Below are 10,037 nucleotides of genomic sequence, written 5' to 3'. Positions count from 1 at the left end.
GTCCCAAAGACGGATGCGCCACGTGTGCGTGGCTGTAACTAGTGTGCCTAGCAGGCGCATGTATTACGCATAATTTTTATTTAAGTCAAATTTATTTTTTTTTTCACATTTTCTTTTTCCTAATCACACTTACAAAAACTTAAAAAAAAAAAAAAAAAAAAAAAAAAACCTCTACTATGCTCTCATACTCATATGACTGGCTTGCACTCAACGTACGTGTCCATGTTAGTCGCCTCTTACACTCAAAGGGTCATTGGGAAAAAAAGAAAAAAGAAAAGAAAAAATCAGTGGTGAGCTGGCCAAGAGATTTGAGATTTTTTTCACTGAATTGGCAGGAAGAATGAAGATTGAAGAAAACAACCGGTGTCACTTTCTGAGGAGTACAATGTAAATTGTTTATTTATTTCTTTATTTTTGAGATGGCTGCTGAAAATTTATTTTGAGGGCATATCTTGCGAACTAAGCGACAATATCCGATTGCTTTCGTTAATAAAATATGTTTTTTGAGAATTATGTCTTAATTTCAACTAAAATTTGTACTTTTTATTGGTACTTTTGAATACAAGGCTTATTATGAGAAGTAGATAATTGTCTAGTATGATTTTGGGAATATTTCTGATTTGCTCTTCATTCTAGGTTTCTTAGGGTTTGCAGGTTCAGGTCTGAATACTCTGGTGAAAATGAAAGAATTGCAGGTAATTAGGTAAAAGGGGGTATAAAGTTAGTTATGCATTGATGGGTAAGTTAGGTGTTGTCCTAACTCCTATTTAACTAATCTTAAGCTCTATTGCCAATTTGGTAACATAAAAGGACAATGTTGAATTGTGTTTTACCACTTTCAGAGAAACATAAATGAAGTTAGAGGCTCATCTATGATTAATTGTGCAATCTGATTCTGAATATTCTGAATCTTAATTGGCATTATTTGTATGAATCTATGCTGGGAATTTGCAGCAAGTAAAGGCGTACAAATCTTAAAAGATAGAAGTGGAAAGATTTGAAGAAAGGTGATAACTGAATCGAAAACTGACAATAAAGCGAACTTGTGATCTTGAACTAAGAAAGCGTTTCAAGTATTGGAGTATGATCTATCTTGTAGACATGGTTGATTGTTTGTATGTGCTGAACCTTTGCTTGATCCTTACTTCCATTGATTCTCAGATTTTGTATAAGCTCTTCGGGCATTTCCTCGAGATGTAATTTGCGGATGCTGGCGATATGCTCAATTCCCTGTGGTAGCTGCTTTAATTCCTTGCAATGAATTAGATACAGCTCCCTTAGGCTTGGTAATGCGCCTTCCGCTAAACATATACCCTCTAATTGGTCGAATTCTAACAATTTCAGGCTGTTGAGCTTGGGGAATCCTCTTGCCCTGAAGTGCAGGATCTTGCCATTGTATGTGTTTTGAAGCTCGAGGAACACGAGAATTGGAAGTTCATCAATGCAAGAAAGTATATTTTCTTCTGATAGAGATGATCCCAAGTGCAAATGGGTGAGGTTCTGTAAGGATCCTAGCCAGTGAGGCAGCCCATTCAGCTGTCCGACCAATGTCAGCTTCTGAAGAAATGGCGGTGCTGAAATTAAGTCTCCTAGCTCGAGTGACTCTTCTTCATTGCTTGCGGTGATGCTTAGCCTACGGAGGCTTTTGAGCATTTGAATTGAAGTGCCGAGCTTGGGCCAATTAACTGCTTTCACCGCTTTAATGTCTAAGCTTCTGAGGTTAGTCAAATATCCAAGTTGCTGAATTATCTGATCATCTGCTATAATTGAAGATAGACTTTGTAACATCTGCAACTTCCCTATCCCGATAGGCACCCTCAAACCACATTTCTTCTCATCATTGCGACCTACAAATAGATGTCGCAACTTTTCCAAGTTGGATATACCTCTTGGTAGCCTCTCCACATGAGTATTCCTGACATCTAGCGTTTGCAGGTTCTGCAGTCTTTCAGTTGACTCTGGAAGACATTTGATCTTTGTTTCCCGTAGGCTCAAGTACCTCAAGTTAAATAGCCCAGTCAATGCATTTGGTACTTTCTCAATGCAAATTCCTTGTAGATCAAGTACCCTTAAGAATTTTAAATGTGACGAGATATCATTCAACGAGAATGAAGAGCATATGTCTCTTTTAAAGACAAACAGAGAACGAAGCTGGCATAATACTGTCCTGCTCACATGGAACTTATCTTGTCTGCAGGAGAGAGATAGCCTCTGTGTATTTCTCTCAATCCTAGAATCCTGGCCATTATATACCATGCAGAAATTCTCCTTCTCAGTTGTTGTTATGGCCAGCTCGCGCATAACATCGTGCACTTTTAAGGCCTTGACTCGTCCAGCTTCATTGGCATCGGTAACTTGGTTCATGCTTCGGAAAATGAGCTCTGCAAGGTAATCTTCTGCTACCTCCTCTATCAACATCCCTTGTCTTTCTATAATAAAGCCTTCATCAACCCATAGTCGGATCAGTTTCTTCCTTTTGATTGGGTAACCCTCAGGGAAAACACAGCAATACAAAAAACAGTATTTTAGGTAGAAGGGGAGATCATTGAAACTCAATGCTAATATGCCCTTCACTCTTTCAAGCATGGGATTGTTGCTCAGTTGCCAATTTAGACTGTCATTTACTTTCTTCCATTCTGCAACTGTCTTGTCTTTCGTACACATCAGTCCACCAATGGCAACTATTGCGAGAGGCAATCCTTGACACTTTGTTAGCATTGATCGAGCTAATGCTTCCAGTTCCGAGGGACAAAAATGATTCAATTCTGTGGCAAATGCCTTTTTGCAAAAGACAGTCCATGCATCATCTTCATTGAGAGGCTCAAGGTGAAATAAGCGGCCTCGAGGTCCTACTGAAGTTGCTACATTCTTATTTCTTGTGGTTAAAATAATTCGGCTTCCAAGGTTGTTTTCTGGGAATGCTTTTCTTATCCTACTCCAAAGATCTATGGCCCAAACATCATCAAGGACAACTAGGTACCTTCTACTACGCAAATACTCGATGAGCATCTCAATAAGCTGTATGTAAGCCATGGATCCCAAATGGTTAGGAATGTTTACCTGATCTGCTTTCAAGAGTTCTCTCACAATGCTTCGTAGCAGTTCTTCTATTCGACAAGCTTGAGACAGAGATATCCATGCACAACATTCAAAATCTCTCTGTACCTCTTGGTCATTGTAGAGTTTGGTTGCAAGGGTAGTCTTTCCAAGACCTCCCATGCCAACAATGGAAATAATGGTTTGTCGGTGTTCAGGTTCGTTCAGCAATTCAGACAATTGAGTTTTGTTTTCATCCATTCCGACAATCTCATCTTCATCAACTAGGATGGGAAAATCTCCATTATACTGCCAGCAGTCATTGCGGAAGTTGAAGCTCCTTTCCTTATCAAGGTTTTGACTAAATGCATACCTTTTACTTCTCTCTGAAACTTCGTGAACTTTTGCCTTGATTTTTTGTAACTTGGAAGAGATATGATTCTGTGTCGCAATGTTTCTTGGAAGATTGATGGCGTTTTTAACAAAGCTCCTGATCCCGTTGCCATGGCGTTGCATTTCTCTGAAATGCACAAACTCATCGATTATATTCTCCACTTGGTTTGAAACTTCTCTGACTTGCCTCACCCAAGTCTCCACCAACTCGCTCCTTTCTTTCCTTCTCTCTGCGTCTCTTATGAAGGATCTCATGAACTCTAACTCAAGCCTGATTTCTTCAATTTCATCACTCGCATCTCCCAACAATGCAGCCTGTTTGCAAAGGATGGTGGCCAACTTTTCAAGTAGGAAGTTTATAGCACCATCTGCCATTGTTTAAGATTGTTCTTTTTGGGGTCTTGGCACAATTTTGTTCAATTGTTCTTTTCTGAGTTTTGACACGGTTTTGTTCATTTGCAGTCCACATCAGAAATCTATTGGGGAAAGAGGAAGAAGGAGCAGAGAAAGTGAATGGAATTGAATGAGATGTTAAATACTTTGACCTGGCCTCAAGAAGACTTTCAGAAAGACTTCAACCACTCACTCCTGTTAGCATGAGAAAGAACAGTATAAAGGTATGTGCTTCCACTCTTTCTAGTTGTAAGTTGTTTTACGAGTCTTGATTAAGCAGTTAAGTTTGACTATAATGAGATAGTATACTTGTATCATTCCCCCTGTTAGCACACAGAGACCATTTCTAAACCATTTCTCCTTTGAAAAGAAGGTTAAAGTAGACATTGGAGCAACTGTTGAAATTGAGTCCATTTTAACATTTTGTTATTGTTCTTGCAAGTTGCAACTTCATATAAAACACAATCAAGTTCGACTCTCGTCTTTCTCAATTGTACTAAAAAAAAGTTGATATATATACTATACAACATTATAGTTCATTGTAATTCAGAAACAGATAGAATGGCTGAGGAAAAGAATACTCTATATTACTATAGTTTATTTGTCATAATTGATTTCAAATTTTGATGTTTGAACCAAATTGATCCAAGAATTACTCCCTTTAGTTAACAGATTATGTGCATATAAATAAATTGAAGGTACATAATATTTTAACTGCAAGTACTTGGTTATATTTGTAACAAGCTTGGAGCATATGATTTATACTCTCTAACTTGAAGGGGAGTGTTGAAACCCTAGGCTCTTTTAGGAATGAGTCAATTAGGTTAATAGTTTATTATAGCAGATATCTGTACAGTTCCTCACACTGAATACAATGAATCCCTTTATTCTTCCACATCATTGAACATGCTATCAACTAACTGATCTGCAGAATTGACTTGATATGATATTCTCCCTGATGAAGTGGCAATCAACCTCAATGTGTTTGATCTTATCATGATAAACTGGATTTGAGGCGATGTGTAGAGCTGCTTGGTTGTGGCATATCAGTGTCATTTGAGCAACAATGCCACATTGCAACTCTCACACGTGGCAAGGGCTTCATCACTGGACATGACAACAACATCTTGCTTCTTACTTTTCCATATTAACACCAATGAGCACACAAGAGCTCCTGTCAAACAGACAACCGGCCCAATTTACATCAGAATATCCAACAACTTGAACATGTCCTCTATTTTTATATAGTAAACCTTGTCCTAGTGCTCTCTTGATATACCTTTTTTTTAGTACTATTGACTCTGTTACAATGTAGTATCTGTTCAAAGCTACTTTCTCAACCAAATGAAGCACAAAGAACTAATATCGCCTCCACTGATGTTCGAACCCACCCCCTCCTATGTGGGGTGCAACCGAGTGCCACTAGACCACAAGGTCTTTGGCCTCTCTTAATACTTAGAACTCGAACAACAACATCCCATTGAGTATCACAAGAGTTCTCAAGAAAATGACTCAATACACTAATTGCAAAAGAGATGCTTGGTTGTACGCAAGAATCATAATTGGCATGGTACATCTTGGTCCATGATATTAGTATTGTCTCCATTCATATGATAATTTGGGCTTTGATGGCTTGTACAGCTATGTTAATTTGAACCCAAATCTTAATGCTTTGTGCTGAAACCTTAGGACAGAGGTTGGGCCTACCCATCTATTTGCACTCTATTTTATACTCTTTATATTTTGGATTTTTTTAAAGAATGCACCAAACTTGACATAGCTGGCCTACTGGCCCAATTGATTTTTGGATTTGGTAAGGTGTCAGATTGATACTAATATTTTTTGTTAGGTATAATTATGTATAGTCTGTCTAACTACACAAGGTATTATCTCCATAATATTGACACTATCAGTACAATCCCAAATAACATACATGATTGCACACAAAAATACTAGTACTATTCCACACCGTTTCATCTTTACCTTACATGACTCCAATTCAATTCAATTCCAAATTTGCTTGCTATGTGGCATGCTACTGTTTTGAGGTGTCACTGTGCACATAATGTCAGCCCATAATGGTGATGAAACAAGGTGGCAGGCACATATCTATCTATACTATACAAAGTAAAAGACCAGTCAATTCAAAGTACTGAAAATAGGAAACAAACTCCATCTATCCCTTCATAAACCATTTTCTATAAATCATTTTTCTCTAGTCTCTACCCAAAAAAATTTAAGGAAAATTAAAATGTCACAGCTAGTTCTTTGGTTCTTGCTGATATGCACTTGTACTGCCACTGAAAAACCTCAAGAACATGTTCATGTTGATGAAACTGCTTGTAAAGACTGCACAATTTGCCAATACCCTTATTGCATCAACAACCAGCCGGTTCTTCCTCCTCCTCCACCGTCGCTGCCGTTGCCGCCGCCGCCTCCTCTTTATCCGGTGAATTGTCAGCCACCCCCGGTGGCTCCGGTGGATTGCTGCCCTCAAAACATGGGGCCTCCACCCCCGGGCCCTCAAAACATGGGGCCTCAAAACTTGGGAGCTCCACCGCCGCCGGTCTACTATACATACCCGGAACAGTCTGCAGCCTCGGAGCCGCCATTGATGGAGCCTCGTACTTCCCTTTTTTCATGGTTTGTTGGTTCCTTGCCCATACTCATGGCTGTTGTCTTTCAAGGTGCTTGAGGTTTTAGGAGTAATGGATTGTGGAAGAATTGAAGTGTAGCTTCATCCATGCTCTTAAGCCTGTGCACACCACCTTTCATTTTAATTTATATCTGTCAAATAGTAGTTGTTAGTCTTCCTCCAATTTCCTAAATTTCAGTTTTTTTTCTTCTTAATTTTGTGATAACTTTATGTATTTAAGTTAAATATGTAATCCTTTGATTTATGAAAAAACTTAGTTGTCTGATTCAAACTAAAAACATAAATAGATAATTTCAGTGAAGAGTTTAAAGTCGTGTGCTCATCATACCAATTGTCTGACCAGTTAATTAGGGTTGTCTCTCTATATGATCCTTCGTTGCATGCAGATTTATTGTTTCAAACAGTTAGGATATCAGAAGGGAATTATAAATTATTGGGTTATTATATCATTAAACTTGCTGAATAGTTATTAGCATGAATGCTTCACAATTCCGTTGTCGTCCAGCGGTTAGGATATCTGGCTTTCACCCAGGAGACCCGGGTTCGATTCCCGGCAACGGAATTTTATTTTTTCATCATTTGAGATTTTAGTATTATATTGTTAGCGGCCACGAAAAATACAATAATTGATGTATATAATAAAGACAAAAGCAATTTCGAATTGCGGGGATAGCTCAGTTGGGAGAGCGTCAGACTGAAGATCTGAAGGTCACGTGTTCGATCCACGTTCACCGCAATTACTTTTCTTTTATTTAGGAGAAAAATGAAATACTCTCTGTAATATATGCTAAATCGACACCAAGTAAACAACTTCCGTTGTCGTCCAGCGGTTAGGATATCTGGCTTTCACCCAGGAGACCCGGGTTCGATTCCCGGCAACGGAAAAGTTTCATTTTGATTGGAGTGGTAATTCAATTTATATGTAAACGGTCATATGGATTGATTAAACGTGCAAGTAATTATTGTAGGCTAGGACTAAATTGTAAATTAACATTAGATTTTTTTTTTTTGAAAGAGAGATTATTTATTATTACATTTAATATTTATTTTGAAGGTATTAAATAGGACAATTTACAAAATGGAGAAATGTTGGACCATCACTGACCACAACTCACCACGACTTTATGTATCATACAAAAGTAATAATTACAAAAGGAAGAAAGAAAGATGCAATTATTGTTCAACCCAAAAAAAAAAAAAAATTACATTCAAACTATGAAAAACTCCAAACGAAAATCAAATCATTATTTGATCTCTCTTTTTTTGTGGGACCCAAAATAATAATTTTCTATATGCAATATTTAGGAAGCTAGGTGTCATGATGCAGATGATAACTCACATGTTTATAACAATATAATAATTGACATAATAATGGTCCCTCAAGAAATTATGACAAAACTACCCACGCACAATGCCAAAAATACCCTCATAACCCATCCACCGACAATCACCGCCGAGCCCCCATTCTTATCACTGGCGGTATCATCCGCCGGCTCGTCGTCGTCCGAGCTTGGCTCCGGCGCGTCTCCGTCATCTCCGTCGTCCACGGCGCCGCTTTTGCTGCTCTTCTTCTTCTTGGCGCCCTTGGGCGCCGGAGCTTCATCTGGCGACTCCGCCGCCGCCGCCTTGAAAAGCTGTCTCGGCTGCAAAACCTTGTCCAATTTGAACAGCGCGAGCGGCTCCTCGTCGTACATAGTTCCGGTGATCGTCGCCGTCACGACTTTGGTGTCGAGGCTCACGGTTTCGCCGTCGTTTTTGACGGTGATGTCGTACTTATTGGATCCTTCCGTCGCGAGTGTGTTGACTAGGCCGTTACTGGATTTCAGCATCGCGAGGGAGTGGTAGATCGGGACGCCATGGTAATACAGAAGCGAAAGCTTCTTCGCTTTCGTCAGATTTTTATACTTCGGCATGAAATCCTCAACGACTTTATCTTCAGGACAGAAAACGGTTAATCCAGTCTGGACATTTGACGTGAAAGTCTCCTCCGCGCCGGCCGCGGATAACAGATCCGCGAAATTTTTGCATCCTTGTTTCGTCATTAAAGTCGTTAAGTTCACATCGGTGGGCCCCGCGGCCGGGGCTTCCGCGGCGGGAGAGATAATGGCGTGGCTGATCTGGAGCACGGCGATTTTGTACGGCTCTTCGAGGAGAGATTTGACGTAAGTGGAGGTGAAATGACCGTCGTTGTCCTCGGAGGCGAATCCGACTTTGCCGCCCTTGAGGCTGGTGATGTTGACGTATCCGGCGGTGCCGGGGGCCTCGCCGGTGGCCTGGTAGATGGTGGCGGTGAGCGTGGTGCCGTGGTTCATCTGGTGGAGCTTTCTAGATCCGAAGTAATCGGCGAACACGTGGAGGGACAGGATGTTTTTGATGGTGAAGAGCGAGTAGTGCTTGTCGAGGAGGTCGCTCATGCCGGCATTGTCGACGGCGCAGACGGTGATGGTCATGCGGCGGTTGATTTCTCCGGCGAGGTGAGTTATGGTGAGGTAGTGGTTGAAGGTTGAGAACTCGGGGTGTTTGGCCAGGATTCGAGTGATGTTGAAGCCATTTGCGGCGGCGGAGAAGCAGAGGAGGAGGAATAGTGAGAGTGGTAACGCTGCCGACAATCGCTGCATTTTGGGGGAGCTAAAGTGAGGTAGCTAAGCTAGAGTGGCTTCTTTACACTATAGTATGGGTAAGCCAATGAAGACTAAATATAAAAGCTCCAATGCATTAATCAACCAACTCAATTAAATTAGTATCTTTTTTTAATAGCTCCATTTAAGAGAAAATTGGAAATAATTAATGATTACACCCAACATTTCTAATTATTATTTAAAATTATACTCGACCAACTCCTTTCACCTATTTAACACTTTTGAGAATTTCAATGAGGCCTAAATTGGCCGAGTTGGTAACTTATTAATCACTAGGTTTTATTTTTGACTCCCAGTAGTAATTTATTGGAGATTTTAATTTGAGTAAGTCATCTATACAGTTTTAATTAGAACGTTGGGAATTTCGATTTGAGTTAGTTATATATAGAATTTCACTTAGAACGCATATTTGAGTACTAGTGACAAACTTTCTCATAAATCAAAGAACTCCTATGATGCAAATCAAGATCAGTCTTGATCGTATATGATTTTGAGTAAACTCCGTTCTTGTAAGAAAGGTTATATGCGATGAGCTTGATCGAGTTAAACCGCACTCAATCATAACCTTCTGATTCAAGAATCATATTCCACCTCCTCGATCACCCATATTAGTTGAGCCCGCATGTGCAGCTCAACTGGTCACATGGGTGAAGTTTGTGAGATGAGAACCAGTGGCAGTCTGGGAGCAACCTCTCAAAGTGAGGAGCGAACTCCTTGTGTACAGCTAAGTTACCATTATTTACATCCTCCGAGGTGCTTTATTAGGCCAGGGGTGGGGGCCATTGGAGTTTATGATTCAACCTTTTGGGAGGAAAGAATGTAAATAAAAATTGATTGAATTACTATAGATAAGTATCGAACTGAAGTAGAATATAATTGATAATCATTTCTTAGCACATTTTTTTTTTACAGACTAATAA

The 10,037-nt window shown here is 39.8% G+C and overlaps 3 protein-coding genes and 3 non-coding genes across 6 annotated transcripts; 4 read left to right on the top strand and 2 right to left on the bottom strand.

The window, feature by feature from the left end:
• Positions 1-1,056: 1,056 nt before the first annotated feature.
• Positions 1,057-3,876, bottom strand: LOC116029169 (disease resistance protein RPM1-like). The gene has a single exon (XM_031271074.1). The coding sequence runs from the start codon at positions 3,802-3,804 to the stop codon at positions 1,057-1,059; it is 2,748 nt and encodes a 915-aa protein (XP_031126934.1). The 5' UTR covers positions 3,805-3,876.
• A 2,197-nt stretch (positions 3,877-6,073) lies between these two features.
• On the top strand, positions 6,074-6,517 carry LOC116029168 (pollen-specific leucine-rich repeat extensin-like protein 4). The gene has a single exon (XM_031271073.1). It carries the CDS (start codon positions 6,074-6,076, stop codon positions 6,515-6,517), a length of 444 nt encoding a protein of 147 aa, XP_031126933.1.
• Positions 6,518-6,968: 451 nt separating this feature from the next.
• TRNAE-UUC lies at positions 6,969-7,040 on the top strand. Its single transcript has one exon. It is a non-coding gene; the product is annotated as a tRNA-Glu (tRNA).
• Positions 7,041-7,141: 101 nt separating this feature from the next.
• On the top strand, positions 7,142-7,214 carry TRNAF-GAA. Its single transcript has one exon. It is a non-coding gene; the product is annotated as a tRNA-Phe (tRNA).
• A 76-nt stretch (positions 7,215-7,290) lies between these two features.
• On the top strand, positions 7,291-7,362 carry TRNAE-UUC. Its single transcript has one exon. It is a non-coding gene; the product is annotated as a tRNA-Glu (tRNA).
• A 217-nt stretch (positions 7,363-7,579) lies between these two features.
• Positions 7,580-9,192, bottom strand: LOC116030295 (fasciclin-like arabinogalactan protein 2). The gene has a single exon (XM_031272512.1). It carries the CDS (start codon positions 9,094-9,096, stop codon positions 7,858-7,860), a length of 1,239 nt encoding a protein of 412 aa, XP_031128372.1. The 5' UTR covers positions 9,097-9,192; the 3' UTR covers positions 7,580-7,857.
• Between the last annotated feature and the right edge of the window lie 845 nt (positions 9,193-10,037).

Source organism: Ipomoea triloba, chromosome 9, assembly GCF_003576645.1.
Source record: "Ipomoea triloba cultivar NCNSP0323 chromosome 9, ASM357664v1".
NCBI lineage: Eukaryota > Viridiplantae > Streptophyta > Magnoliopsida > Solanales > Convolvulaceae > Ipomoea > Ipomoea triloba.
This window is presented reverse-complemented; position numbering and strand designations above follow the sequence as displayed.